This window comes from Pollachius pollachius, assembly GCF_949987615.1.
Source record: "Pollachius pollachius genome assembly, chromosome: 6".
NCBI classification, from domain to species: Eukaryota; Metazoa; Chordata; class Actinopteri; order Gadiformes; family Gadidae; genus Pollachius; species Pollachius pollachius.
The window spans coordinates 7791719-7807023 of NC_136939.1; the positions used below are offsets into that span (position 1 = coordinate 7791719).

The window sequence follows — 15305 nt, forward strand, 5'->3', positions numbered from 1 at the left end:
ATTAGGCAACACATAATTTCCTACAAACCTTTTACCCATCAAATCGCTAGAAGAAGGATGCTACACCTTTCCTCTCTTTGTCCGAGCGGTGAACTGTCCAAGAGCCACCGAGCCGTCCTGAGACAGGATGTCGCTTCACAGCAAGGTTAGGGTCACCCCTCGTGTGTTCCATGTCAGCTACCACTTTATTCTACAGTTCAAGGTGTGAGCCAGTCAGTCCCATTGCATGTGGTATTATCATGGAAAAATCTGGCTGAACGATTCCTCGCATTGTGGAGCTTCCAAGAAGCGTGTTTTCCGAATAGGAACCAGAGTTCTTTCCTGGTTTGCAAACATCCTCTGCATAACCAAACCTGAACCATGAGATGAACTGCACGTTGATGCTGCTGTTCCTCTCCAGTTGTCCAGCGATATGAACATCCACAGGTTGATAAGAATACCACATTCTGCGATGTATGGCGTGAATATAAGCATCGGCATTGCCTTAAAACACTAGATGTCGGGGGCTCCGTTCATGTACGCGTTCATCCATATCTCCTGCATGACCATCTCCCTCCTCTCCATCCTCTCCGCCCGCTCCGCCGCCTCGCACACAAACGTCACTTCCTCCCAGTCCTTGAAGGACTTCCTGTCTTTGGTCGAGATCAAGGAACTGGATGTTCCATCTTCCTCCTCTTCGTCGTCGTCGTCTACGCCATCGTCATCAGCCTTGTCCTTCTCCTCCACTCTGCGCTGGCGGGCGTGGCTCCGGGCCCTGGCAAGGCACCTGATTGGCCCTGGCCTGCAGCTGACACGGATGGATACGGCCAATAGGGTGAGCAGCAGGCCCACACACACGCTGCAGGTGAAGAGCAACGCCGCCATCTCAGGGTGCTCTGGTGACAGGCAGGGGGTACAGGAGGTAGACGTTGAAGCCACGCGGAAACCACAAAACTCGTGTGTGTGTGTGTGTGTTCACGTGCATCGTGCAGGTTCCTATCCTGTTGGCACTTACCTCTGATGTAGGCGTAGGTAATGAGCGAGTTGCTCATCATCGCTCCAGGGTACACGGGCAGACCGGTACCTTCTGGGACAGGGGACACCACACCCACAGGTGGAGCTTTGGAGGGGAAGAAGAACGAAGGATTAACTAGTAATATAAATAACATAAATAATGAGATAGAACCTGAAATTAGTATAGAGTATAGAGCTATGACATAGCGTATTAAAACAAGTAATCAGTGCAGCATTTGATGTGATTCCTTCTGGATTCAATTGGGTCAAGCAAGCAACTGAAATAACAGATTTTGTCAGTATTGAATGCTTTTTACTGCATAAGTGAAAACAGTAACGGTATTTTTGGTTGAAATATAAAGTCATCCTCGACATTGCTTGGTGGAAACTGCAAGAAACAAGAAGAGAGCAAACAAGATGAAAATGGAAAATGACCCCATGACACCCCATGACATGAAACCTTCATGTCATGGTATTCACTGTATGGGCTGTATATATTGAAAGGGCAACTAAACATGCATACCGCAGTTACCATTTGCCAGATCCAGTGGCGGTAACAATGAGGCCAAGTCAGGGTCTGCAGCTTTGAGCAGGGTCTCCGGCACTGGATGTGGGGGATAGACAGGGTCTGCGTTAGGGCACAGTTCAGACTAGGCTGCTCTACTATACTGTGAAACCTTTCGGCTCAACCAAGCGTGGACTCACAAGAAGACTTATGCAGTCTGGTCGGGGAATTCACCCATTCACTCACACACCAGGTTACATTTATACTGCTCTATTGAATAATTATGTATTGTCAGCCTGGAGTCAAGTCCTTCGCTAACAATGTCCGTGTATGACCTCACTGGCATTTCAGGCCAATTACAGGAAGTTCCACCGGATGCCAGCCCCAAGCCGCACAAAGCCTAGCTCAAAGTTTATGGTTTTCCACCTACTGTTTTGTCTCTGTGTGATTTGGGAGGAGGGGGGGGGGGTGATACGACTGATTGCTCTGACCAGCATATAGGAAGCCGGCGTAGGAGACACAATATTCCTGCCAATGGGATTACGTCAAGAGAAGAATTTTATTTACCTACTCTGTTTTCAATTCCCAGGCCTTTCAATCTATTATGTGACGGAAGGAGGATGGTATTTATTTTCTTTCTTTACCGCAAGCGTAGAGGACGGTAAGGTGCTTCCTGGTTCCTGGCATGCAGGGGTCCCTGAAGGTGTGGTTGTCAACGGATACGGTGCATCTCTGTTTACCGTAGCAGGACTGGGACACTGTGTGTACAGCTTCATGGTTCAAACACTCTGAGTGGAGAGAGAGAAGAGACCGACAGTCCATGAAAAGGAAACGATTGCAGCTAGGGAATGATTGACTGAGCTGATAAGGGTCCGATTTTTTAAATTTCAGGGAGAAAATAAAACATTAAATAATGGTATACATAAAGTGGCACATGATTTCCCCATGCAGCCACCACTTTTGTTTATTTATTATTTGAAATATGTTTAAATCATAAAGTCTACCCATGGCTAAATCAGGTCAACTTCAGCTTCTACTATACAACTCTCAAATCTTACTTCCTACAGCACCAACAGACGGTATTCATTATTCTATCATTATCATAAGCAATTATATAACAAATGCACACCATGGGCGGATGGTTTCTAAAGCCATATTGCAGTACCATGAGAGCACCATACATTTCTTTACCAGTTGAGCTAGGCAGATCCCTAAATCATTTTCTAGGCCGAAACATAAATCATCACATACATCTGATCTTTCCTTACGATCCGCTAGCTGCCCACCCCATAAGCAGGCCGTCAAAAAAACAAAAAGAAATAAATAGTATTCCAACCAATCACCGACAAGGGGTGGGTGTTGTGGGGTTCTGCACTGCGTTCATGATCGTTTTTTCGTGGATGCACGAAACACGGAAGGGAGGCGCAAGCTGGCTGTGTTTGTTTGGGATCTCGCTTCAAATACCGACAGAAGTGACGGCACCCAACATCGCTGATACGACCTTTAACTCTCTCCACTTCACTTGATTGCCGGGCCGCGTACAAAACAAACAATGTCACCTAGGACGGCCCCGTACGTCCCACTCACCAAACGGAGGTGGGCTGGTGGTGTTGGCGGTCAGCTGAGGGGGGCAGGTGTCTGCTGCCGGGGCCGGACCCCCGCCGTAGACAGCTGCGTAGATGGTGAGCACCCTGGGGGGCTTACAGCGTAGCCTCAGCCTCTCTCCCTCACACACCACTAGCCTCTTGTGTTCCGCTGAGTCGGACGCAGACACACACACACACACACACACACACACACACACACACACAGACACACACACACGAGAAGCATGGGGATAGCGCAACAATGTAAGTGGAACCCCCCCCCCCTCCCAATATAAGGGGGGGGGGGGGGAATGCCAGTAATGTGATAAGGGATCAATGCCATTTGCCCAGTAAGACCACATAAAGACTAGCCCACACACACCCAGACATTCCATTAGTGTGTGTGGTGGCAGGCTGGGTCAGGGGCAGCAGGTGGGGGACTTACTGGGTTTACACTTGTACACCACGGTGAGGTATTTCCTGGTGCCAGGACACGGGTCCCTCCCAAACAGCAAGGGGGTGACGGGTAGCGAGCACTGCCTTTGGCTCTGACACACTGACATCAGCTTCTGCAGAAAAAAAAGAAATGTGTCCTGACTCATTACTGTTGTTGTGGTAGTTGATGTCCTTCAAACTTCTTAGAAACCATAAACCTTTTTCCTCTCATGTTCTTGAGAATTCATATGCTGAACCGGAAAGATGCTTCATTTGTTTTCACAGGTGGTGTGTGTGTGTGTGTGTGTGTGTGTGTGTGTGTGTGTGTGTGTGTGTGTGTGTGTGCGTGTGTGTGTGCGTGTGTGTGTGTGTGTGTGTGTGTCACAGGAAAAAAAATGGAGAAACTAGTGCACCTGCACCAAACTAATATTAGACAATGAATGTGCACAGTGGGCCTACCGCACAGTTTCCAACGCACCTGTAGCGTAGTCAAAGCGGAACAGCTGCTGTTTGCCGCTTCTGCGCTGCCGCTGCCGCATAGCCGCGCGTCGTCGTCGCCGCTTCCATAGAAGGCGGAATGCACGGAGATGGTGGAGTGGCGCGGGCAGTGCAGGCGCAACGGCTGTCCGTCGCACGCGAGTGCGTGTTGGCTGGTAATGATTCTCGACAGGTAGTCTGGTAAAGAATCGCAAATGGTCTGTGTACCGGAAATTCCAACAGATCTTACTTACTCTTCAAATGCACAAAAGTGGATATAGTTACCGACTTTATCCATCTATATCATAGGAGTGTTTCCAAATTAATAATTGGACCATCGTCTGAGCATCAACCAGCATCATCATCATTCGACTACTACCATCGTTATAGTTGTTATAATTTTTTTCTAAATCGGATCGTTTGTTGTTGTGGTGAACATGCATCGCATTGTCTTACTTGAGAAGTCGGCCAGGCCCTCCATGCGTGTGGTCCACAGGAGCAGGATGAGACTAGACCACTCGAGCCCTTGGATTCGTATCCACTTCATGGTTTGCATTCCCACTCTCCGAGATCATGTTACAATTCACGGGCTGATATACTGTGCGATGGGCAACACCAGCAGGCCTTACGGAGAGACGAGCTTGGGAGAGAACCGCTCCGAGTGCCAAACCTTGCCGCGCCAAAACACCATGCTGGCAAAACAGCGAGTCAACAAGTCGACATCAAAGAAAAAATCGGCCTTTCTGATGAGAAAGAAAAAAACCGATCTAGAAAGATGTCCTGTCTAAATCATAACACACACACACCCTATCCCTGTTGCCTTTCGAAAAGTTCACTTGAGCAGGCAAGGCAGAGTGGAGCACTGGAAATAAAAGCTGCGCAACAAGTTGTCAGGACAGGTTAAGAAGAGACGAGAGAATCCCGCACCGCTCCCATGCTCCATGAAGCCCGTGTGAGTGTGAGAGGCTTTAAACGGCAGGACGGGGAGACTGGAGACGCATGGAAACAGACGCGCTTCCACTTCCATCCGAGTACAGAGTGGTGGTGTGGGCGTGGCGGTCAACAGTAGTTTAATATAAACCGGGAGAAAGGGGACGGCCGGGCTGAATGCCATCTTGATAACCCATTGGTGAAGTGTTTCCCACGACGAGGCACATTGTGGCTTGCCAGAGCTGGTCCACTCCTTGTTTGCGTTATTTTATTTTTTAGTGATGGAGGCGATGGCGTTGATTCCTTATCAAATTAATTACGTTTTACTTGATAAATCAGAAAAGTATGCACCCAGAATCCATGTTTGTCTATTTTGTAAATGCTGTTAAAGTTAAAGCCTTCTCTTGAATCAGAAGGGGCCTTTGGGATCATGTAGGCTGGTCCCATTAGGCTTGTGCCTATGAGCCTCGCCATAGTTACCCTCCTTGGCAACTCAACCTGTCAATCTACAGGACAGAGCTCTGGTCCTGGCTCTCGGCGAAGTCAACATCCATTATCTGATCCACTGTATAGTGGCAAGAGTAAGGACTGTGAGGTGATATTTTGCATACAGAGTTGAGAAGAGGCCCCTCTGTTTGTCTCATCGTCTGTAGCGGCTTGAGGCACATTGGGAGTGGCTGCTGAACTCCTTTCTGTTAATATCCCTCCACAGCCCTTGGAATTTTGTTTTCTTACCCCCTGGTGAAGAAAATAAGGCAGAGGAAGTGAATGTATGGGTCTAGGTCGTCCTTGTCATTGAACAGATTAGTTGTTTTCGTATCTTTCCCATTCAAGTCGATGGTCCTACTTTGGCGTCATCGATGACGCTGTCCCAATATATATTTATGAAAAACAAAGTAGGTTGCTTAGAACTGTTACTGTTTTGAAAAGCACCGTATTTGATGAATGATTGTTTTTAAACGAGACAAAACATTTGATTAGCGTTAATGTCTTACAACAAAGGAGAAAGTGAGCCTAATCAAGCCAGAAATGACGTTGAACATAATTTATTTAATCAGATTGTAGCATGATGGCAACGTTACTTTGAAAGCACACGTATCTAAATGACAGGCCAAATAATCAAATTTGCATCAGAAAATAAAAGGCTGTGGTTAGAAAGGCCTAAGATTTACTCATTCTCCTTAGCAAATTAAAAGTTGTACAGGCAACTGATTCTTGTACAGTGCATGCATTCAAACTACAATCGTAGCTCAAACCAATAAACTCACACCACATGAGACAAACAGCACTTTCTACTGTAATGGTTGGATGTTTTTTTTATTATTTTTGATGCCGCCTCCCCATATTTATCATGTAAAACATAAGTCGTCAACAGTGAGTTTAATTCACTGATAAGACACTTCAATTAAGTTAAGGCATGATAACAATATTTATATTACATAAAATACTATATTTATTTTTGCATGAAGTCCATGTTGACCTCAAGCTTAGCATCAATGGCAGCCTGAAATTAGGAGAAAATTATAGTTAAAGAAACAGCTTTAATCGAAAACAAAAAGACATCAACTCCTAGCATATTCTTGTATTCAAAACTTACCAATTCCCTTTTTGCCTCTTCCACTTTCACTTGAGCAAGAGATGGACTCTGGCAAAGCGAGAAACAACTTTTATACATACAGACATATCTACATACTTGACTAGTTATTGTTATTTGTATTTGTTTAAAGATAGATGGCTATTTGTACGGAAGATTATCTTTCTGAGTCGTATGTTACCTACAAATAAACAAAACATTAAAATACACATGTATTTAATCATATGTTGACTTTCTAACATGTGTGTGTGTGTGTGTTTGTGTGTAGATATAAATCTTTAGTACTCACAAAAAGCATAGCTTTCAAAGAGGATATAAAAATATAACAGCTTTGGCGGAGGAAAGGGCCAAAATAGAACAAACTTACTGGGCTTAAGTCCAGGTAGGGCTCCAGTTTCTTTGTCAAAGGGATTATTTCATGTCTCAGAGTGTTGACCTCCTGAAGAGAACAAGAAAGCAAACACCACCATGAATTCTATAATAAAGTATTCAAACATTCTACTCAAAATTTCTCCTCCCCACATGCCTTCATTCCTTTACTTAAATTTACAGTTGCACACTGACCTCAAATGTTTCCATCAATGCCTGATGAGAAAACTTCTTGTTCATGTTCCTGGAGGAAATCTGATCCTACGGGGACCAAACACGTTTCAATGAAAATAAATAACAAGGTGGGCTTTTCTGGATAAACTACCACCACGTGTAAACTGTAGGGATTAACAGTTTGGGACCGGCTAATGTGACAATTATTATAGTATTATTATATCATATTTAATTTAGCATCATATGGTTGGATTTTGAATATGTTAATAAAAAAAAGCATGAATACATGATGTTGATTATGAATGACATATCTACAATGTTCAGAGCCATAGTAAGTTAGTACAATTGGTGCAAGCAGACCTCTGCTATCTTTCTCCGATTGATGAGCTCTCTGGACTTCGTTTTAACAAAATCCATATTGAGTAGCCTCTCCTCTGCCTGAGCACCGCCCACTGCCTGGTCCTTCACCGTTTTGTTGATATCCCTGCAAAAATCAAACCAACATGAACAAAACAATATGCATGTTATCAACGTGACTTGTGCACTTCAAGACTGCCTTACGTGATATGTGATATGGCAGTTACTTTATATAAGTCATTTAGCTTATTTTTCCAAGGCCACTTACAACTAAATAAGTCAAAGCATGCAATCAAATTCCGAGTGGCTAGCTATTTGCTGCACAACCGAGTATAAAGAGGAATTAGCTAAAATAAGAATAGCCATTTTTTTTACAATGAGGCCTTGTGGGACTGAATAGTCTTTCAAACATTCACAGTGAGCTATGTCAGCAACATCACTGTATTCTAGCGGTCTTACTCTTGTAAGTTCTTCCGCAGAACCAGAGTGGCCCCCAAATTCTTCCGGAGGGCCTTCATCTCCTGGTCAAGTCTTTCGTCTGATTTCTCCGCTTCCAAAACGTCGTTTGTCAGCTTATTCACCGCCGGAATAAAGCTACATGGGGACATAACGTTCACCATTCAGAGGGGTTCACATCAGGTTCTGTGTCATATGTAGCTCCATAGGTAGATGACTGTTAAAAAAACACATGCCTGCCCAGTGATGTGTCTCTAACCCCGAGCACCATGGCATTATCCACAAGAGCAGACATATAGTCCCCTGCAGGCTTCGATAAGCCCCCACATGACAGGCCAACGCCTTGCAGAAGTACTTCTTGCAGATGAATGCCTATAAGTAGGGTAGAATGGAAATTTGTGATTTATTGTTCAACAAAAAAAAGAGCAAACAATGCAATGCCAGCAGGCTACCCCAACTTGTCAATCAAATGAATACTTATATAAATATTAGTTTAAGCTTGTTACTTACTATCTGCATCATACTCTGAGCCTTTCTGTTTGAAATCATCTATAAGGAGACTCGTGTCCTTGCATCGCACCTCACTAGCCAATGCCAACTGGTAAAGTATATCCACCGTCCTAGTATTCACTTCAAACTGTGGAATTGGCTGCTCACCCATCACTGTACTGAGCCATGTCTGTACCTGTGAGCGGAAAGACGCGACGTATTGACTTTTTTCGCGTTGGTGAATTCACTGACAAGCACAAAACATATAAGTACATACGAGAACTTATTACCTTCTTCATTTTTTCACACATGCTGATGGCAAGACGAAAACAACAATGCGCTGGTTTTGTTTACTATGGTTATACCCCTTCTCCCGCGACATTTATAACTACAATTATAAAACTTCCGGTCTAAGCAGCCAATCAGTGCACAGACCGCGGCATGTGTAAGTCATTCATACACAAAATGCATTATTCTCATATGGAGGAACAAAATACAAAAGAGACACTTTTATTCATGCATGAAAGTAGATTAATTATTATATGTCATTACTCGTTTTAATTATACAATCAGTTCGTCGTAGTGACGTTTATTACATCACTTCCTTCTCGTAGCGTCCACCCACCGCGTAATTTCAAAAACAGATTTTCGTAACACGATCATGGCCTCCAAAAAATCAAGAAAAGTGGACCCGAATCATTGCACATTCGACGTGGAAATGGATGAATCCACTCGAATAGTCCAGGTCTACGAAGACAGATTTAACTTAGGAGAAAGTCAGAACGAAGACGATGGACCCGTTGTCTTTTTCTGTGGGAATTGCAATCTACCCATCGGAGACTCGTTCTCATGGGCTGGAAGTGATAACGAGAGTCAAATCCATTTAAAACGTAATACTCGTTCGTTGTTTTTCTTTGCATCACGCCATGCATGCGGACTCACCGCTTTAAGACTTAATTCTACCCATTTCATTTCAGGCGTGACTGAGAACGTTTTGGTTGGGAAAGAACAACGCATATATGAACCAAAACCAAAGCATCGCTGGTAAGTAAGCAGCTTGCATTTGCATTGATTTGATTGTGTGAAGATTAACGTTACAGTTTGTTATAATACTGTTTTCCCTCTCGTGTAGTCTGATCCTTGACCTCTGCTGTAAGGGGTGTAAATCTTTACTGGGCATGGTGTATCTGTCAACACCTATAGCTCTGGATTATAAGAGGTTGACCTTCTGTTTCCTGGTGCAACAACTGGAGAGGTAAGTAATTCACTCTGATGGGTGTTGTTTTTAAAAGTTTGATACTGTGGCCATAGATAAATAGACTTACACACATATACTAGTGCCATTTATCCGAATGATCAGAGAACATAGAAAGGGGGCTACTTAAAATAATAAACGTAATAAGGATTACCTGAGGAATCTAGGCTGCCATATCTTATCATTAGTTACTACGTTTATCAACTCATTTGAATGTGGAATACTCACAGTTTGAGTTTAGGCAAAACTGATATTGCATCAATCTTAAGTGACTCTTTATAAGCTTCTGCTTGAGTAGACTAGTCTATATTGTCTAACAGTGTGTATTGACTAGTTACATTGAAGAAAAACAATGCAAGAAGTTGAAAACGCTGTATTGGTGCAAATGCTGCTGGAAAGACAGAGGACCAGAGTTTGAGTACAGAGACCATGACAAGCATCAGGACAAGCCTGCCCACTATCTGTTACACACAACGCATATATATATATATATAGATTACCATGGCTACCTGCCTTACACTGCTGGTTTCTCTGGAAGCTAAGCAGGGCCGGTCTGGTCCATCCTTGAATGGCAGACCAGATGGTGACGGTAGATGTGTGTTTGAGGGCCAGCAGGGGGTGCCTTTTGGCCTGTTTAGTATTTCCAAGGCACCAAGATGAAGACGGGGAAACTGTCCTGTCAGGGTGCGAATGAGAGGTTAATCCAAGGGATGTCCTGACTCCATGTGGTCAATTATCATCCCATGTCATTCGTTGTTCGAGTAGGGCTGTTAACCCTGTGTCCTAGCCAAATTGGCAATCCTGGCTCTTTAACCAACATGGTCCTCCTTATCATCCCCTGGTCTTTAATTAGAAATCCAGTGTGTGTTGTGCTTTATGGCGCACACTGGCTGCTGTGCATTACCCAGGCGGGTGCTACACATTGGTAATGGAAGTGGTGTTCTATTCACCCACAATTATTATTATTATTATTATTATTATTATTATTATTAACACAGTGCCGATTCAAAGTCCATACACCTAGTTTGTTTCTCTTTCAGCTATGTGCTGGGCTCGGCAAAACAGAAGGTGGCAGAAGAGAGCCCACCGAAGCAGCCCATCACGGTCGAGGACAGAATCGATATTGAGCAACAACTGATCGAGGTTTGTCAGCTTTGTTTTGTTTTTTCCCGCCCTTACCTGTCTGAAAAATAATCTAGGTTTGATCTGTATCACGGAATATTGCAAAATGAATGGCACGTTACAACCGCTTACCAAGGAATCACCGGTGCGCCTATTGTATTCCTTTGGAAAATATGTCACAATACCTGTTCATGCCAATTCTAAGTAAATGTAAAACAAAAGTGTACAACGTGTTCCATTACCTAATGGAATAATTCCAAGGTCGCTGGCTAAAGGTGAGCAATGTGCTGTCAGGTCCATAAGTATTGGGACATCGACACAATTTTAATCTTTTTGGCTCTATACACCACCACAATGGATTTGAAATGAAACGAACAGGATGTGCTTTAACTGCAGACTTTCAGCTTTAATTTGAGGATATTAACATCCAAATCAGGCTTTTATGGGACCAAAAGTAATGGGACAAATTAGCAATCATAAATCAAACTTTCACATTTTAATACTTGGTTGCAAATCCTTTGCAGTCAATTACAGCCTGAAGTCTGGAACGCATAGACATCACCAGACGCTGTGTTTAATCCCTGGTGATGCTCTGGCAGGCCTCTACTGCAACTGTCTTCAGTTCCTGCTTGTTCTTGGGGCATTTTCCCTTCAGTTTGGTCTTTAGCAAGTGAAATGCATGCTCAGTCGGATTCAGGTCAGGTGATTGACTTGGCCATTGCATAACATTTCACTTATTTGCCTTAAAAAACTCTTTGGTTGCTTTCGCAGTATGCTTCGGGTCATTGTCCATCTGCACTGTGAAGTGCCGTCCAATGAGTTCTGAAACATTTAGCTGAATATGAGCAGATAATATTGCCCGAAACACTTCAGAATTCATCCTGCTGCTTTTGTCAGCAGTCACATCATCAATAAATACAAGGGAACCAGTTCCATTGGCAGCCATGCCCACGCCATGAAACTACCACCACCATGGTTCACTGATGAGGTGGTATACTTTGGATCATGAGCAGTTCCTTTCCTTCTCCACACTGATTCTCTTCCCATCACTCTGGTACAAGTTGATCTTTGTCTCATCTGTCCATAGGATGTTGTTCTAGAACTGAAGGCTTTTTTAGATGTTGTTTGGCAAACTCTAATCTGGCCTTCCTGTTTTTGAGGCTCACCAATGGTTTACATCTTGTGGTGAACCCTCTGTATTCACTCTGGTGAAGTCTTCTCTTGATTGTTGACTTTGACACACAGACACCTACCTCCTGGAGAGTGTTCTTGATCTGGCCAACTGTTGTGAAGGGTGTTTTCTTCACCAGGGAAAGAATTCTTCGGGGATCCACCACAGTTGTTTTCCGTGGTCTTCCAGGACTTTTGGTGTTGCTGAGCTCATCGGTGCGTTCGTTCTTTTAAAGATTGTTCCAAACAGTTGATTTGGCCACACCTAATGTTTTTGCTATCTATCTGATGGGTTTGTTTTGATTTTTGAGCCTAGTGATGGCTTGCTTCACTGATTGTAACAGCTCTTTGGATCTCATATTGAGAGTTGGCAGCAACAGATTCCAAATGCAAATAGCACACTTGAAATGAACTTTTGACCTTTTATCTGCTCCTTGTAAATGGGATTATGAGGGAATAACACACACCAAGCCATGGAACAGCTGAGCAGCCAATTGTCCCATTACTTTTAGTCCCTTAAAAAGTGGGAGGTACATATACAAACTGTTGTAATTCCTACACCGTTCCAAATTAAAGCTGAAAGTCTGCAGTTAAAGCACATCTTGTTCGTTTCATTTCAAATCAATTATGGTGGTGGACAGGAGCCCAAAAGATTAGAATTGTGTCTATGTCCCAATATTTATGGACCTGACTGTATTTATGAGCCTGGCCATGCAGAAGTGATAAGGAAATCACCAAACCCTTTCTGCTATAGAGGATTGTTGAAGTTAAAATGTATTCAATTGTTTGTGTTCTAAGGCGAACTCATTCAACTCATGGCTCTTCCCCCAAAGCAGATAAACTGACAACAGGGAGTGTTACACGTGTTCTTATCAGAATACCTCAAGTCTGGCACAATTGTTATTCCACATCCTCCAAGTGGTACCGAATAGATTTGTTGTTTGGCATCAAATTCCCAGTGGGTTTGGGTAGGCGATGACATCAGCGTAGCGTGGTGTGCCTGCAGAGCTTTGAGCCAGGCGGTAACCTCCCACGCTGCAATGTCCTCAATAAGGGTTTCATTCTTGAATTAATATTTTCCACTGTAACTGTAGGCTACTGTTAATGTTTTCATCACACAATGTTATTTCTTTACTTTTTATTTATTTATATTTACCGTTAATATTTAATTTGGCACTCTTTGATAACGTCACTGTGTTACTCATTTCCCAAGAAAAGGACCCGTTTCAATCCATGAGGTCATTTTCCGGCGTGATTCATTCCAATGAAGCCTTTGTTTAGTATTTTGAAAACAGCTGTTATTCCATCAATTGACCAGTAGGTGGTGATCCTGTCAACGGGGCGGTAGGGATGCCATACACAAAGGACAATATATCCTATTGGGGGCATGTTGAGGAATCCTTTTTTTTTGAAAAACATGTTATGATCATGAAGTCTGTGGGATTAACATGTCACCACGTGGCATGTTTGTTTTTGGCCTATTAAAGATTAGGATTAGATTGGAACGAACCCATTGGCGTTGTTTTCATTCATGACAGTATGTCTGTCATCATGTCGCTGTTGCTATTATCTCATGTAGGAGTTTAAATAGAAAGACGCAATCCCACGGTTATGGACTGTTGATGTCTTCATGTCTGTTCTTATTTTTTACCCCAGTTCACCAGTTGTTCAACTTCCAATCTAACAGCTTTTCAGGGTTTTCTTATTTTGTGGGGTGTGGGGCTGGTGGGGCTCAGGGGCTGACATCACCAGCGGCTGACATCACCAGCCTTTGTCCCATATTAATATAGCTAAGCCATGTATGTGTATGTCAAGCAAAGGGGTTCCTGAATTCAGAGTGATTGGATGGCTCTAAGCTAGTGCTATACTTAAGATTTATTTTATCTAAAGTCTTTCAAATTTCAACAATATTATTTCACCAGGAGTAGAGATTAAAATAAACTACGTATGACATTGCCTTCGGGGTGCAACTAATGATTTTTTTATTGTCTTTCCAATCTCTTCTTTTATTCCCACGAATCGTTGAGTCTAATGTCATAATGGTGAACACCCAACACTAGTTACCGGAGCCCGAAGATGGGCTTTTTTCAGCCAAGAAAACAAAGGCAGTAATTTCATAATGACCTGACATAAGAAGAGAAACTATGAGTTAACATATTTACTCAGTAAAAGACTGATGAATACTCAATCATGAAAATGTAAATAACTTTAGATAATCTTTTTTATATAGCTTTTCTGTCGACAGGCTAATCAATGATTTGACAAATCGTTTCCAACTATACTAGCCAACAATACGTTATTGTTATTGAGTCCATATTTTGTTGAAAGTAAAACATGGTAAACCAAATACTGAGATGTGCATGATCATTTTCACTGCATTAATATCCTGGTACCTGTGCTGCATCACCAATGAGCAGCTGCACACTTGGCACTCAATGCCGGGATTAAACCCTTGTTTATTGTATATTAGATGCATATTCCCTGGCAACCTTTCTCAGGGACTGGACTGCTATTGGTACAGAACACCTCTATCCCGGTCGTTGCACCGCAGGCCGTTTGTCCGGCCACAGCTCCGACGTTCTTGAAGCTGTAGTCGTGACCGCCAGCGTTAATGTATTCTTGTCTCTCCATGTCTCGGACACTTGTTTGGGTACATTTAACAACTGTCTCCCCGCGTTCCACCCCTGCCCACCTCCTCCTCCACCACCACCACCTCCCTCTCCCTCTCCCGCCCGTCCCTGTCTCCAAACTACCCTCCACGGATTTATGACTCTCCTCCAAATGTTCTGCTGTTCCCACTGTCTGATCGCTCCCTCGCCCGCTCCCTTTTTCCCGATCGCCCCTACTCATTTCCTCCCCCGTTCCTCTCTCCCCCGTCTCCCCCAGATGAAAAATCTGGTGGTGTCCATGGCTGACAGGATGGAGAAGATCGAGGAAGGACTGCAGCCGGACCTCGACGACTCCATACCGTGATGAAACGATACGACTTCACGCACACACACGGACACACACACAGCATTCCGTCATAGGCAGGTTCACACGCACAACACTTGTGACTTCAGTCTCCCTTTGTTCAGTGTTGAGACAAAGCCGGCTGGCTCGCAGGGCTCCTGTAATCAATCAGCGATGTCACTTTAGCTCGCGGCGCCGCTATCTTCCCCCCCCCCCCGCCTCCCATGTTTGCTGTGATGGACACCAGTGTGGACCCTGTGTTGATTGGTGCACGGTACAGAATTTTACCGAGGTGCAGAGTAAGCACATTGCTGTATCGATCTGATCGTGTGAGGTCACGCGTGTCATGAACACACATACACACACACACACACACACACACACACACACACACACACACCTCTTTGTTCTGTTTCTTGCCTTGTTCTGGACCTCATATGG

At 43.8% G+C, this 15305-nt stretch overlaps 3 protein-coding genes across 4 annotated transcripts; 1 reads left to right on the forward strand and 2 right to left on the reverse strand.

The window, feature by feature from the left end:
* Nucleotides 1-85: 85 nt before the first annotated feature.
* On the reverse strand, nt 86-5011 carry eva1c (eva-1 homolog C (C. elegans)). Of its 2 annotated transcripts, none has more exons than XM_079738659.1 (8): nt 4453-5011; nt 3998-4194; nt 3530-3653; nt 3086-3253; nt 2143-2286; nt 1526-1597; nt 995-1099; nt 86-875 (listed from the first exon to the last, which is right to left on the reverse strand). In XM_079738659.1, the coding sequence occupies exons 1-8, from the start codon at nt 4550-4552 to the stop codon at nt 493-495; spliced, it is 1293 nt and encodes a 430-aa protein (XP_079594785.1). In that variant the 5' UTR covers nt 4553-5011; the 3' UTR covers nt 86-492. The 2 variants fall into 2 exon arrangements, with proteins under 2 accessions (XP_079594785.1, XP_079594784.1); XM_079738658.1 differs by having other exon boundaries at nt 1517-1597.
* A 1310-nt stretch (nt 5012-6321) lies between these two features.
* Nucleotides 6322-8743, reverse strand: haus1 (HAUS augmin-like complex, subunit 1). The gene is made up of 9 exons (XM_079738706.1): nt 8656-8743; nt 8387-8561; nt 8113-8248; nt 7880-8014; nt 7424-7547; nt 7085-7150; nt 6888-6959; nt 6524-6571; nt 6322-6430 (listed from the first exon to the last, which is right to left on the reverse strand). Exons 1-9 carry the CDS (start codon nt 8674-8676, stop codon nt 6380-6382), a joined length of 828 nt encoding a protein of 275 aa, XP_079594832.1. The 5' UTR covers nt 8677-8743; the 3' UTR covers nt 6322-6379.
* A 282-nt stretch (nt 8744-9025) lies between these two features.
* Nucleotides 9026-15232, forward strand: mis18a (MIS18 kinetochore protein A). Its single transcript, XM_079737814.1, has 5 exons — nt 9026-9255; nt 9343-9409; nt 9498-9620; nt 10661-10763; nt 14799-15232. Exons 1-5 carry the CDS (start codon nt 9027-9029, stop codon nt 14883-14885), a joined length of 609 nt encoding a protein of 202 aa, XP_079593940.1. The 5' UTR covers nt 9026; the 3' UTR covers nt 14886-15232.
* The last annotated feature ends 73 nt before the right edge of the window (nt 15233-15305 follow it).